General features: G+C 39.6%; 1 protein-coding gene across 1 annotated transcript in view; it reads left to right on the plus strand.

The window, feature by feature from the left end:
• Window positions 1-15,650, plus strand: part of usp34 (ubiquitin specific peptidase 34) — a 723,586-nt gene that overhangs the window by 666,275 nt on the left and 41,661 nt on the right. Inside the window, 2 exon segments of the mRNA XM_051919324.1 lie at window positions 2,987-3,127; window positions 3,231-3,377. Coding sequence (XP_051775284.1) covers window positions 2,987-3,127; window positions 3,231-3,377 — 288 coding nt within the window.

Here is a 15,650-nt window from a genome sequence, read left to right on the forward strand (position 1 = left end):
GTTCTCAAGGAGCGCAAACGCAAATATCGGCAGTTTCTTTGCAGCCTTTGTCAATTTTCATAAAGTGTTTGACTCAGTTGATTGAGCTGCCATGTGGGACATCCTGAAACTTCCCGGAATCCTCTTAATGTTACTAGATATCATGGACAACCTGTACACTGATACTGTGAGTGCTGTGCAGAGTGGAGGCAGAATCTCTGCATTTTTCCCAGTTAATTCTGGGGTTCGTCGGTGGTGTGTTCTTGCTCCTACTATGTTCAAAGCTTGTATGGATTGGGTGTTGGGCAAGGTCGTGGGGTCCAGCAGCTGTGGGGCATTTGTTGGTGAAGAAAGATTAAAAGATCTTCACTTTGCTGACGATGCTGTGATCTTTGCAGTGTCACTGAGCGAGGAGTCTGAGTGTCTGGGCTTGCGAGTGTCCTGCATAAAAACCAAGATCCAGGCCTTTAATAACAACAACAACAACATTTATTTATATAGCACATTTTCATACAAAAAGTAGCTCAAAGTGCTTTACATAATGAAATGACCTCTTGGGCACAGCCATCAGCAGTGTGTCTCTTTGCAGAGAGAATGTCGACCTTGTCGAGAGGTTTACTTACCTTGGCAGTGACATTCATGTTTCTGGTGACTCTTCCTATGCAGTCAGTAGACGGATTGGGAGAGCATGGAGGGTCATGAGGTCGCTGGAAAGAGGTGTGTGGCGCTCCCGATATCTATGCAAAAGGACAAAGGACCAAATCTTTAGAGTCCTGGTGCTTCATGTCTTGCTATATGGTGGCGAGACATGGATGCTATCCAGTGACCTGAGACGAAGACTGGACACCTTTGGTACTGTGTCTCTCCGGAAAATCCGTGGGTACCATTGGTTTGACTTTGTGTCAAATGAGCGGTTGCTCATGGAGTCCCGATTGAGGCACATTATATGCATTGTGAGGGAGCATCAGTTACGGAACTACAGCTGTGTGGCGCATTTCCTCGAGGGTGATCCAGCTCATAGGTTCCTCATTGTTGGGAGACCCGAATGGCTGGACCAGGCCAAGGGGTCGCCCACGTAACACCTGGCTGCAGCAGATAGAGGGTAATTTCCGGAGGGCAGGACGGGACCATGTGTCTGCCTGGGGGTTGCCAACCGGGATCCCGAGTTGTTTTGTCATGTAGTCGATGTGCCAGTGCACTGTACTAGTGCATGCTCCCCAACTTGACTTGAGTTGACTTGGACTAAATATATATAAATATATTTGGTCTAAATAAAAAAGTATAGACATCATTATTAGTATAACATCGAAAACGTTTTTGCTTTAGGTATGTGTTCAGAATTTCTTGCCTTGCATTTCCTTTCATCCTACAGTTACCCAGATGTTTGTAGGCACGGAACACACATGAAATGCATGTATTCCAAATAACGATATACTGCATTATTTACCCTATACAACTCCAGGAACCTCACATGCAGATAAGGAGCCTTGGCTTGAGCTGGGAGAATTTTTTGCACGAGTTGAGTTCCGTCAAGGCGGGGGATGGGACAGCAGGCTGCTTGCTACTTGTGCTGATCAACACATTTTAAAAGAAAAGATGCTAATGGAGAGGTGCGAAGGAATTTAAGGTGGGCCGGGATTACAAGTTTTTTCGTAGGCTTCAGGGATTCTAGTGCTAACCCATTCTTTAATTCCATGGCTTGTTGCTGCTCTCATTGTGCAATAGCAAGCATTTTCAAAATTGTTAATTTGTTCTTTGCTTTTCTCAGAGCAATGTTTAAATGTTTTGGGGACCTGAGCAAATCAACATTCCCGAGACCTCCAATTTTTTTATTTTCAGATATTGTATGATGGTCACAGTTTGCTGGTCATGTTTTGGTTCATTTTAAATCTCATTGTTTTTTGGCAGCTTATTAAGGAAAAAGAAACAATTAATGGGTCTGAGTCTTCAACAGCAAGTCAGTTAAAATTAATTCAAAAGAAGTTAATTAGCAGCTTAAACAGGTCACTAATTAAGAAAAAGGTTAGAATGATAACCTGCAGCCCTCCAGGTCTGGAGTTTGAGATCCCTGGTCTAGATGAACAACTTAACTCTTGCACCTCAGACTTGCCACACTAATTTCACGCATGGCAAAGAAAGAAATAAAAGTTATAAATTTAAACAGTCTTTTTTCTGACCTCCATAAACTAGACAGTGAAAGATTAAAGTGCAACTTCTATTTCACAAAATCTCTTCTCAGTTGCTCTCTGCTAAGTAATGAATACTTAACAATTTGGTATAAGATTTTTTCATAATCTACCCGACTTTTAGTTGTTAAAGAAATGTGATCATTCTTTTTCCAGAATGATGGGATAAAAATGCTTCTCCCACTGGTATGCAATCTCCCTTTTGATTCTGTCTTTCAGTATACCTCTCTGTTCTATAGATTTTTGTCACCAAAAGCTAATAAAGTATGAATTGGGGTTTTTACTATTCTCCAAGAGCTAGAAAGACTTTTATTAGTGTAAACACCCTTTTCATTAGCTTCTTGGATGCCTCTTTCAAAGCTGATGCTTGCATAATATTAGCCTCACTTCTAGTGGACCTCAGTCATGTAGTCAGTGATGGCAAAAATATTATTCATAATGGAGGGTGTTATGTGTTTCAGTGGTTTTTGTTGTTGATAATGCATAAATAATACATAAACCATTTGACCCCGTAGCAGAATTATTCGTAATATATGGTATGTATGATACAGGCCCTTGATGACTGTTTATTTGGTAAGAAGTAAATGACAAATGATGCTGTACAATACACAGTAGCTTTTAATTTTCTAATCTGACCTTCTCAGGATTTTAATATGATGTGTTTCCATTAGTAGTAATATAGCCTAGTGACAGTGATCAATGTGCCAATGTGTGAAACTGAAGTACTCTTAAGTAGTACCCACTGTAATAAGTTGTAATGGATTGTGATGTTGAAATACTTGAAAATGTATTGCTATACTGCTTTTTTCTTTTCCTTTCAGTCTGCAATGGCAAAGAATTGTGTGAAACTCCTCTGTGAGGATCCAGCTTTCGCAGAATATATTAAGTGCATCTTAATGGATGAGCGAACATTTATTAATAATAGTGTTGTATATAATTTTTTGACTTGTTTTCTTCTTAAGGTGAGCTCTACACTTGTATCATATTAATCACACATTCATACTTGCTTAATTTATTTCTAAATGTATGTATTATCCTATGAATGATGTGCCTTCATTTTGACAGGTTCAAAGTCAAGTTTTGTCTGGTAACAGTTGTGCAAACCTGATCAACATTCTTGTGACTAATTTGATCAATGAATATCACAATATTGAACCAGAACTTTCAAGCCAAAGATTGGAAATCTGCAAAACAAGCATTGTTCTAAATGCTGTAAGTTTTTTTTTTTTAATTATATATTTGTCTTCTTCTTCTTCCAATATTTTAACTTAAGAACTGTAAAGGTTCAGAAATCTTCTTTTTATTAAAAATACCTATTCTTTTAATTTTACTATGCTCAAACATTTGAAAGGGTAGATGTTTTGTGTGTGTGCTAATAACTTAAAAAAGAGTCACTGCCACTTAAATCATTAAGCTTGTTCATTTTGTCTATGAATTGCGCGCAGGTATGGTTTGTTAGCATCAGCCTAGTTGCTTTAAATAGCAATCTGTTGCTATTATGCTGTCACTGATTGAGCTGTTGGCTGTATAGGAAAAGTGCTTTACCTTTACTAATAGTACTAATAATAATAGTTACTTCTGTGTATAATTACACCCTTGCATCTATTTAATTCAAGTGAGTAATCTGACAGAGGAATGCTATAGCCAAGTATTAACACTACAATCCCCGAAGCCTACCAAAAAAAGTCATAATGCCAGGATAACTTAAATTCCTTTGCACCTCTTCATCAGCGTCTTTGTTTTGCAAATGTGTCAGTTGTCGCTAGCAGCCTGCTCACTCATCCCCAACCGATGCAGCTGAAGTCTCTTTTTCTGGGAGTTAGGTGTCTGGAATTGTATAGGGTAAATAATATATCGTTATTAGGAATACATACATTTCATGTGTGTTCCATGTCTACAACGATCTGAGGAAATGTGAGGCAAGAAATGTTGAACACATAACTAAAATACAAACGTTTTTCATGTTATAGTAATAATTGACACAATGTTGATGTGAAGTATATAATGTATGAAGACTGAAGTCCAAATATCAAATAAACACTTTCACAGAAGGTATAACAAAACAAGTGCACCTTGATTCAAGAATATAACCGAAGGAAAAAAATTATTCAGTTTACTTGTTGCTGTCAATTTGTAAAAACCGATGTCCAAATATCAATCAATATAACTTAAACCTATCTGCTTGGCTGGGTGTAGAGGTAATAATGGCTGCTTCATAATCAAGAGGTTACAGGTTTGATACCGGGTTCTCCCTGCTTTTACTGTTTTGAGTTGTTAGCTGCTATTATTATTATTATTATAAAATAAAAACATACATTTGATTTGAATCTGTAACACCCTTTTTTTCAGTTTTATTCTCTCAGTCACTTTCACGTGGTATAACAAACATGCCCGTCCCTCTCTGAGTTGGTGGCGTTTATCTCCATTCTTTTCACAAGAGCACTGATGACCACAGTTGGTGCTGTGGTTGATGACTGGTCTGAGCTATCTGTTCTGCTTGCAATCAAAGATAACGATGCCCTGTGACTGCTATCAGACTATCATGCGGCATTTGTGCTTTGACAACAAAGGCACCCATGCAGAACATGTGAAAAATGACATATTTGCTGTGATCTCAGATATCTGGCAACATTTTGTTGAGAACTGTGTTTTTGAGTTACAACCCAGGGCAACATATTACTGTTGATGAGCAACTATTTACAACTAAGGTCCATTGTCCTGTCTTGCAATACATCTCAACCAAGCCTGTCAAATTTGGCGTAAACTTTTGGATTGCGGCAGATTTGCAGGCAAAGTACATGTGCAATGACACTCCTTATTAAGGAAAAGATCCCAGTCATCCCATGGGAGACTGACTTTTTGAGACTGTGGTCATAAAGCTTGTGGATCCATTTCTGGTCAAAGGCAGAACCATAACAACAGACCACTTCTTCACATCATTTTCACTGGCTAATAGACTGCTGCACAGCAACACAACTCTGCTTGTCACCATAAATAAAGTGAGAGGGGAACTTCCTCCTGAAGCAAAAGTCACTTCAGTACACAAACAATTCTCAATGCTAGAGTTTAGATCTGGCAGTGACATGCTGACAGTGATGCGCCCAAAAGAAAGAAGTCTATCTGCATTCTCAGAACCATGCACCATAATGCTGAGATTAGGCAAGATCAGAAGAAAAAAAAATGTGTTCAAATGACATAGCGTTTTCGTGCATGAGTGAGAGAGGCAGAGACAGATTTGATGTCATTCAAGTGGTTACTGGAATATAAAATAAACGCTTTCACAAAGGTATAATGAAACAAGTTTGATTTTATTCAAGAATACAACTAAATAAAAAAAAATTAAGTAAGAAGATACCAAGAAGACATGATTCACCAGCGTTTGTTTGTCTGCCTACAGTATATGCCTTCAGCGATATCTTTTACAAGTAGCACAACTTTACACTGACTGTTACAGACTCAAATCAAATGTATGTTTTTATTATATAATAGTAATAATAACAGCAGCTACTACTCAAAATGGTAAATTTGGAGATGGCCTGGGCTTGAACACGCAACCTCTTTATTATGAGGCAACAGTTCTTACATCTACACCAGCCAAGGAGGCATGTTTACATTGTGTCGATTGATATTTAGGCTTCAGTTTTTACACATTGACAGCAACACGAAAATTGAATAATTTCTTTTTCTTCGGTTACATTCTTTAAAAAAGCACACTTGTTTTGAAATACCTTTTTTGAAAGTGTGTATTTGATATCTGGACTTCAGTCTTCACACATTTTACACTTCACGTTAGCATTTTGTAATTATTACTATAACATTAAAAAAGTTTCTGTTTTAGATATGTGTTCAATATTTATTGCCTCCCATTTCCTGTCATCCTGCATTTACCCAGATGAAATGTATGTATTCCAAATAACAATATATTATTCACCATGTACAATTCTAGACACCTAACTCCCAGATAACCAGACTTGAGTTATGAGAACTTTGCAACTGACTTCAGCTGAGTCAGTGGGGATGGGATAGCAGGCTGCCTGCTGCGAGTGCTGATTGACATATTTACAAAACAAAGATGCTGATGAAGAGGTGTGAAGGAATTTAAGGTGGCCCGGTATTACAACTTTTTTCATAGGCTTCAGGGATTCTAGTGTTAAGCCATAACTTTTTTCCATTTCTGTTTTGATCTAGTCTTTTCTAAAAAGAAATCTAATGGACACTGTTTTAAAAAATTCTTATGCCATACTTACATTATGCAGTACTTTTTAATAGATTAGTTAACTTCACATTAGTATGGTTTACAATTTGTTTCATTTCACTTAATTAAAATAAATTAAGATATGTGTATCATCTGTTGTAATGCAGAAAAGTTGACTATGAACACTTTTAACTGGTTAAAATATTAGCATTTTGGCAGCACAGTGGTTAGTACTACAGCTTCATGGATCCAGGTTCCTGAGTTCAAATCACACACATTGTCTATGTGAAGTTTGTACTTCTCACATTGTCTGCATGTGTCCATGCACTCTTGAGTTTTTCTCCTTTCTTCTTTAGATGATGTGCTTTAGCCAGAAAAAGTGGAGGCGATATTGTTAGATGTAGGTGAGAAAGAAACAAAAACATAATTTTAATTAAACACAAAGACAAAATTCAGTATAACAGATATTTATTAACAGTAGTTCTTTGAATCATGTACAGTAGATTCTTTGCAATTCATAGATCAGGCTTAATACTTTACCATACTGATCAGCCACAACATTTAAACCACTGACAGGTGAAGTGAGTATCATTAGTCATATTGTTACAATGTCACCCGTCAAGAGGTGGGATATTTTAGGCAGCCAGAGAACAATCAGTTCTTGAAGGTGATGTATTGGAAACTGGATAAATGGGCAAGCACAAGGATATGAGTAACTTCAACATGGACCTCATTGTAATAGCTATAAGACCTGGCCAGAGTACCTCCAGTATGGCAGGTTTTGTGGGGTGTTCCTGGTATGCAGTGTTCAGTACCTATCAAAAGTGGCTCAAGAAAGGACAATTGGTGAACCGGCCAAGGCTCATTGATTTATCTTGATTTTCAGAATTTATCTTGACTTGCAGAAAGCACTTGATAAGGTGCTACATGAGATGTTGGGCATCAAACTAAATAAGTGAAAGTTCAGGGTGTAGTGTGTGGATGGGTACAAAATTGGCTCAGACAGAAGAAGCAGAGGGTTCTAGTGCAAGGAATCCAATAAGAGTTGTCTGATGTTAAGAGTGGTATCACACAGGGGTCAGCGCAAGGACTGCTACCATTTTTAATATATATAAATCATTTGGATAGGAATATACATAATAAGCTGGTTAAACGTGCAGATGATACCAAGCTAGGTAGATTGGCAGATAATCTAGAATCCATTGAGTCATTACAGGGACTAGGACAGCATACAGGCTTGGGCAGATTTGTGGCAGATTACATTTAATGTACTGTAAGTAAATGTAAACTATTACATGTACAAAGTAAAAATATTATTAAGTTTGAATACACAATGGGAGGTCTGAAAATGGAAAATACCCCTTATGAGAAGGATATAGGAGTCATAGTGGACTCATCACTATCAACTGCAAGACACAGAAGCAATTAAGAATTAAGGCTATACAGAATGTTTGGTTATGTAGCACAATACCTATAGTACAAGTCCATGGAAATTATAAAGAAGCTTTATAATGCATTGGTTAGACCTCACTTGGAGAACTATGTACAGTTTTGATCTCCAGGCTACAAAAAGAATATCGCAGCACTCGAAAAAGGCTTTTTCCAGGGTTACAGGGTTGCTGCAGACTAATCAGAGTGCCCATGCTGACCCCTGTCCACATCCAAAAGCACCTACAATTGGTACATTAGCATCAATACTGCACAGTGCAGCAATGGAAGAAGGTGACCTGGTCTGATAAATCACATTTTCTTTTAGAGCCTTTGAATGACTGGGTGCATATGTGTAGTTTACCCAAGAAAGAGATGGCATCAGGATGCACTGTGGGAAGAAAGCAAGCTGGCTGAGGCAGTGTATTGCTCTGGGCAATGTTATGCTGAGAAACCTTATGTCTTGGCATTCATGTGCATGTGAATTTGATACATAGCACCTGCCTAAAGATGATTGTAGACCACATACACCCCTTCATGGCAACAGTTTTTCCTGGTAACAGTAGCTTCTTTCAGTAGGTCAATGCACTCTGTAGGTGGGGTACACTTTTTAATGGTCAGGTTGGTCTAATGGCTGTCATACTCAAGGAGTACCTGTTGCTGTGGCAGATCTGTTCTTTCCAATAGTTTCCAATGTCACTCCTTTCAATGAGCGTATTATGAGACTCTGATTAAGGCACTCTCTGGCGGTGTATCACTGCATCCTGGATCCAGCGCCCTGAGCCATATCGTTGGACTTAGTACCCCAATACTGGTTGTGCTGTGAAGGAGATAAATCACAACCTTGTGAGCAGATGCTGAAGGCTCCTACAGAACAACACGGTCTACAGAAGTGCCAAGTTTGTGAATTCTGACCACAGCATTGCTGGTGCTACTCTGAAGATCCAGCTTAGGTGTAGTAGGCTACTAGGACAGGGGTGGGCAAACTGCGGCCCACGGTCCAAATCCGGCCCGTTGGACTTTTTAATCCAGCCCACCGAAGATTGGTACAAAATTGCCCAAATCAAATCATATCATAATTATGACTGCATTCATTTGACCTTGTCCTGTAATGCCTGGTGTTTCACCAGGTGGCGCATTAGGCGCAGTGATACATTGACTTGATTTTGCGGAGCCCAGGTTACTCTCTGTTATTACTCTGCTACTCCTCTGAACCCATCTGCAACAATGAGTGGGCCAAAGAAAAGAAAAGTCGACAGTGAGTGCCAAGTATTTAATAAGGAATGGACAACTAAATACTTTTTCACTGAAGTCTGGTCAAAGGCTGTATGTCTTATTTGCCAAGAAACCGTTGCAGTTTTAAAGCAATACAACATCAGCCGTCACTTTTCCACCAAGCATGCTAATTACGCTAACAACCAGTCAAAGTAAGAACGGACGGCTACCGCGCAGAGGTTGGCAGCTAGTTTGCAAGTTCAGCAAAACACCTTTATCTGACAAACTGCCATCCAAGAATCAAGCACAAAGGCAAGTTATGTGCTGGCATTCAAATTAGCAAAGACCAGCAAGCCTTTCTCCGAAGGGGAGTTTCTCAAAGAGTGCATGGTAGAGACAGCAGGTATATTGTGTCCTGAAAGCAAGAACAAATTTGAAAAAATTAGCTTATCACGCAGGACAGTGACTCGCCGTGTTGAACTAATTGACGAAGACTTAGTTAGCAAGTTAAACAAAAAAGCGGAGTCATTACATTATGTTGTTTGGTACTGGACGAAAGTAATGACATAAAGGACACCGCTTAGCTTTTAATTTTTATCAGAGGGATTAATGACAATTTTGAGATAATGGAGGAGTTTTTGGCCATGGAATCCCTAAAGGGGAAAACGCGGGGAGAGGACTTGTATGACAGCGTGTCGGGGGTCATAAATAGGCACAAACTACCTTGGAGTACGCTCACCAACATTACCACAAATGTATCGCCAAATCTGACTGGAAAAAACGGGTTGCTCAAAAGAATCCAGGAGAGGGTGAAGGAGGACAACCCTGAGCAGGAGGTAATTTTCTTACACTGCCTAATCCACCAGGAAGCACTGTGTAAATCCATATTGCAGCTTGACTACGTAGTGAAGCCAGTTGTAAAACTCATTAACATTATTCGAGCGAGGAGACTTTAGCATCGTCAGTTTATTACATTTCTTGAAGAAATTGACGCTGATCACCAGGGGCCTCGTGTATAATGCCGTGCGTAGAACTCACACTATAACATGGCGTAAGCACAAAAGCGGGATTGTGCGTATGCACAGAAAAATCCAGATGCAGGAATCTGTGCGCACGCAAACATCCACGTTCTTCCACTACGTAAATCCCGATCAGCGTGAAAAGTAATGCACGTGCACGCGCCTTCTATCCCGCCCCAACTCCTCCCAGAATTACGCCTCTTTGAATATGCAAATCGATATAAATAGCCTTCTGTGAAAAGACAATGGGAAAAGCACGGGAGAAAATATAAGAATTTTAGCGAATACCAAGTGGAGGCAAAGGAAAAACGTACTATTTGTTGGTTTAAACAGTGGTATAATCAACAAAAGGAAGTTGATCGAGTGACAGAGTGTCGGAGAAACTCGAAGGCTCAAGTTCACAAAGTCGCACAGTGCCCGAAATAAAAAAGAAATCACATATCAAAGTCGCCGTGAAAAGGTGAGTCATAGCCCACCGTCTGAGTGTCATATGAAAGCTTATTAGGGTACAGACAAAAAAAAAAGGCACACAGTGGGGAAAAAAGCACGAAATGTCAACTTTAATCTCGAAATTTCCACTTTAATCACGTAGTTAATTTTGCCATTAAAGTAGAACATCATAAACTTCATCTTAAAATCGTTTAATTTACTAGTTTCTCAAATCCCATTGTAACTAAAGTGGCATGTTAAATGCTTTGTTCTGTATTTGATCTTCTATGTGCTCTATGTGTGTGAATCACTACCTGCTTTTTAAACGGGCTTTCTCTTTCTCCAACAGGACACATAATCCATTACATTCGTGAAATTACAGCTTTCTGAATAATTAAAATACTGAGATATATACGTGATATCTTTTTCATGATGATAGGAATGAAAGCATGTTATTAAACATGGGAACACGGTGGCGCAGTGCTTGTTCATGTCTCACGCAAGAGGCTTGCTGCGCCATGCGCGACCTTCAATGAAATAATTTATCACAGCAGTACTGTCTCTTTCAAACGTACTAACCTCCAATTCCTGTCCTTGCTTTTCTTTCTCCAAAAACCCAATCGCCACACAATCAGCTTTGTAATAGACGTGAAGCCATCTGTAAGCTTAGAACGCCGATTCTTCAAAACTTTTAAGGAACATTGAAATATCTTCATAGTACGTGTTTAATTATTATATCCGTCTATCTTTCCAGTGTTGCGTCAGCACCAGCAAGAATACAATGCAATGCAGGAACAATTACTGAACTAGGTAGCGCTGCAGCACCGTGTCCTCACATGTTTAATTATTAACTACAGATTATTTAAATGAAGTTAAAGTTTTATCTGTATAATATAATCAACATATTTTGCTGCATTTCATCTTAAAAATGAATACCGTCATCATATGTAAATACGCGCTTTATAAAGTGGCGCAGGTTGTGCAATATTATAACTGTATCCCAAGTTTAAAGTGAGGTGATTGTACTTATAAGTACAAACAGTTCTACAAGGAGCACTTGATGGACTGATTTAGTGTGTTTATAGTTCTTGGGATGAAACTGTTTCTAAACCACGAAGTCCGTACAGGGAAGTCTCTAAAGCATTTTGCTGTGGCTCAGGCAGCGTCTGCTTCATGCTGTGTACCGATAATTCTCTTTCCGATCAGCTGCTGCTGTGATTTCCCACTCAGATACAGTGATATAAATACTTGGAGTGGTGCAGTGAGAGTAATATGGAAAAAGATGATCTGCTATGGCAACCCTTAACGGGAGCAGCTGAAAGAAGAAGAAGATGCATTGAGAGTAACAACGCTAAAGCGGTTATGGTATTTGGAATACTATGGCTATTCCCTGGACCGTTATATTGCTGCAGGTTAATTACCATCAGATGCATTACACTAATAAACAATATGCAGTTAATTTCAGTGTATTTATAAAGCCGCGCCAGGAATGTGGATCTAAGAAAGAAAGGGTGATCACACAGGAACAGTAGCACTGCTTTGATGCTGGGTGCCGCCAGTCTGCAAAACTGGGCGGATAAATTGTGTACGCCAAGGTATGAGTTACCGTGGAAATGTGCGTGGCTTTACGCCAAGTTTAGGTTTTATACATCGCGATTTGAGCGTGGAAACGTTCGTACGCAACATTTCTGTGCGTACGCACCGTTTATACATGAGGCCCCAGGACTTGCTTTACCACTCCAATGTCCGCTGGTTAAGTTTGGGGAAAGTATGTCGAAGAGTGTGGGAGCTCAAACAGGAGATTTTCATTTTTGGAGCTACTTGAGAAAGCTGACGATTTTCCTGAGCTGAGTGACACAGATTGGCTTTGTGATGTAGCTTTTGCTGTGAACATACTGACACACATGAATGAGCTGAACATGAAGCTACAAGGGAAAGACCAGTTTGTGCATGAAATGTACACAAACGTCAGAGCCTTCAAAACCAAACTAGCTTTATTCTCAAAGCAAATGTCAAACAACTCATTCTCTCATTTCCCCACACTGGCTACGCTGAAAGAGGCCCCTCGACTTGTGAAAAAATACAGGAAATCACTGGACAACCTGCATGGAGAATTCTGCCGTCGATTCTCTGATTTTGGAAAAATTTACAAGTCATTTCAGCTGGTGTCATGTCCCTTTACACAGGACCCTGAAACGGCGCCACATGAGTTGCAGTTGGAACAATGTGACACCGTCTTAAAGGAGAAGTTCAACTCTCTTAAACTGGATGAGTTTTATGCTTCATTAAGCGCAGCCAATTTTCCAAACATCCAGAAGATGGCACAGAGGATGCTGGTGTTGTTTGGCTCTAAGTATATGTGTGAACAGACTTTTAGTGTGATGAACACCAACAATGCACCCCTCAGATCTGTTCTGAGAATTGCCACAACAAAACTAATACCAGACTTCAATTCACTGGCAAAAAAGGGTGATCAACAACACTGTTCCCACTAAAAGTGAATGTAAATAATAACACTGTAATGCCTTTTTTATGTTTATGTTTGACTAGGGGGCTTCGCCCCCTGCTCGCTTCGCTCACTAACCCCCATGTTTTGTTTTCCGGATACACACTTTTAAGATTTTTTTTCTTTGAATTGTTGCTATTTCATTAGTTTCACTTTTATTTCAGAACTTCTATAAAAACAATATTTGTAATCTTGCAAGTCCCAATATGCTGATTCTTTTTAATGAGGTCAGGATAGGTTTCTCTGTTTGGAATTTCAGTACAGACAAAATAATCTACATCATCAGCAGTTAATAATTTTTTTTTTTTACAAAGTAAAAAAGTAAGTAGAGTTCTGCATGTTCTGTCTGTCTGTAAAGCCATGCTATTTTCCTCTCACAGTTCCAAAAGTACATGGGGTTACCAAGGTGATACCCCAGCTTTTGTCTAGGTTTTTGTACAAGGGCTAGACAGAACGTTTTTGACTCCTGGGGTAAATTTTAGCTTTTTAAATAAGCAGACAGATAAATATATATACATGAACAAAGTAACCAATAAATGCATGTGCGGTAAACTCCGTTTTGAAATTCTCAAGATTCTTTATTTGTCACATGCATAGTTATACAGGACAACACGCAGTGAAATGCATCCTGATCCGCTTATCAGAAACTGTGCTAAGTTAGAAGAATATCAGTTAGATTAACAAAAATTCATAGATTGAAAGATAACAGTATACTGTAGTAGAACATAATAAATAAGTAAAATTATGTGAATAAAGTAGAATTAAGTGTTAAGGTGCAATAGTGTAGTAATTATTGTGCAAAACCAAAGATAGACTGGTGCATAGTTAAATGAGGCAGTTTGTTTGCGCTACTGCGATCTTTACTTTACTTTTTATATGTTCTAATTTTCCTACTTTCATATCCTTTAACTTTCTCCACATGTGTATAGCGCCAACTTTTTTTTCTTTTTTTATTTTGAGCCTTTCTAATTTCCCTGGTTTCATAGTCTCTAACCTGCTCTGCATGTGTTTAACACCAACGTTTGTAAACGTCTTTATGAAGTTCTACTTTGTCTTTTACTCATTGTCTTTTAATTCTGAGCCGGATTGGACGTGCTTTTTTTTCAATTCCACTTGTTCCGGGCTGATAATTACTTTCCTTGTTTTCTGAATTTGTACCTCGATTATTCTTTTTTGCTCTTTTTTCTGTCCAACACATGTGAGTCTGTTTTCTCCGCGCTGCTTTCTTCTTCGCTTATATGTCGACATTTAATTTATAACGTACTGTCCTTATACGCTTTATATGTGCTGAGAGCCCTGGATCTGTGTGTGCTCAAGTCCTTCACAAGACTGAATGTTTTGCTGCCTATTGTCCTATTTGATGATTGTAAGTAGGGTGTGTCTTTGGTCTTGCGGGTAGATTGTGTAAGTAGGGCGTGTCTTTGGTCTCGCGGGTCTTTAAAATAAATTCTCACGTATTGTAGACTTGCTTTTTGCTTTCCAGGACAGGATTTCTTTTTATAATAAATAGATATGTATGCATCTAGTACTGGCCTGGCCCGTCTGTCAAATTTTAAAAGTCAATGTGGCCCCTGAGCCAAAAGGTTTGCCCACCCCTGTACTAGGAGAATGTGGCTGGACCTAGCCAGGCTCCAAGATCAGGTTGTTTTTAATGAGTTTGCACACAGTTTGTGTGAGGACCTTGCAGACTTGGGTGTGACTACTGATCCTAATGAGATGTGGGAGACCTTTCATGACAAGACCATATATGTTGTTGAGGATTGCATTGGTGTTGCCTGTGTTCCCTTGCAGGGCACCCTGGATGTCATCAAGAGAAGTTGCAGCGCACGGCTTTATGGCAGCTCCGGTCTATACTGAGAATTCAGAAGGATGGCTACAAGGGCTTAGAGGGCAGATAGGTCATATTAGGAATCTGTGAGCAAGTAACACACTGTCTGTGACCACGGTTCTTGAGGCTAATCCTCCAATTAGCTGTGAACCATCCAGTCTCACTGAGATTGCATAGGTGGTGAACCCGCTGAGGGTAGGATAGGCTACAGGTATCAGTCGTATCCAGGGTGAACTTCTGTAGGCTGGCCATCCTTGTATTACATGCAATCTTTGTTTCCATTTGGGAGACTGGCATCATCCCACCTGACTGGAAAATGGGACTTGTCATCCCTATCTGGAAAGGGATGGGTGTTCGCCTGAATTGCAGCAACTACAGGGGCTAACACTGTTCTCTGTGCCGGGTAAGGTCCTTGCTAGGGTCATCCTCAATAGCATCATTGATCATTTGCTCACATACCAGTGACCAGAACAGCCTGGTTTTATGCCTAAGAAGTCTACCATCAATCTCATCCTGGCACTCAGAATCCTCATTGAGTGTAAAAATGAATATCGGCAGAGTTTCTTTGTAGCCTTTGTTGATTTTCGTAAAGCATTCGACTCAGCTGATCTAGGTGCCCAGTGAGACATCCTGAAACTTCCCGGAATCCTCTTAATGTTGCTGGATATCATGGACAACCTGTACACTGATACTGTGAGTGCTGTACAGAGTGGAGGCAGAACCTCTGCATTTTTACCAGCTGATGCTGGGTTTCGTCAGGGGTGTGTTCTTGCTCCTACTCTGTTCAATGCTTGCATGGACTGGGTGTTGGGGCAGGGTTGTGGAGTCCAGCGACTGTGGGGCATCTGTTGGTGAAGAAAGATTC

The sequence above is a fragment of the Erpetoichthys calabaricus genome, chromosome 15, assembly GCF_900747795.2.
Source record: "Erpetoichthys calabaricus chromosome 15, fErpCal1.3, whole genome shotgun sequence".
Classification (NCBI taxonomy): domain Eukaryota; kingdom Metazoa; phylum Chordata; class Cladistia; order Polypteriformes; family Polypteridae; genus Erpetoichthys; species Erpetoichthys calabaricus.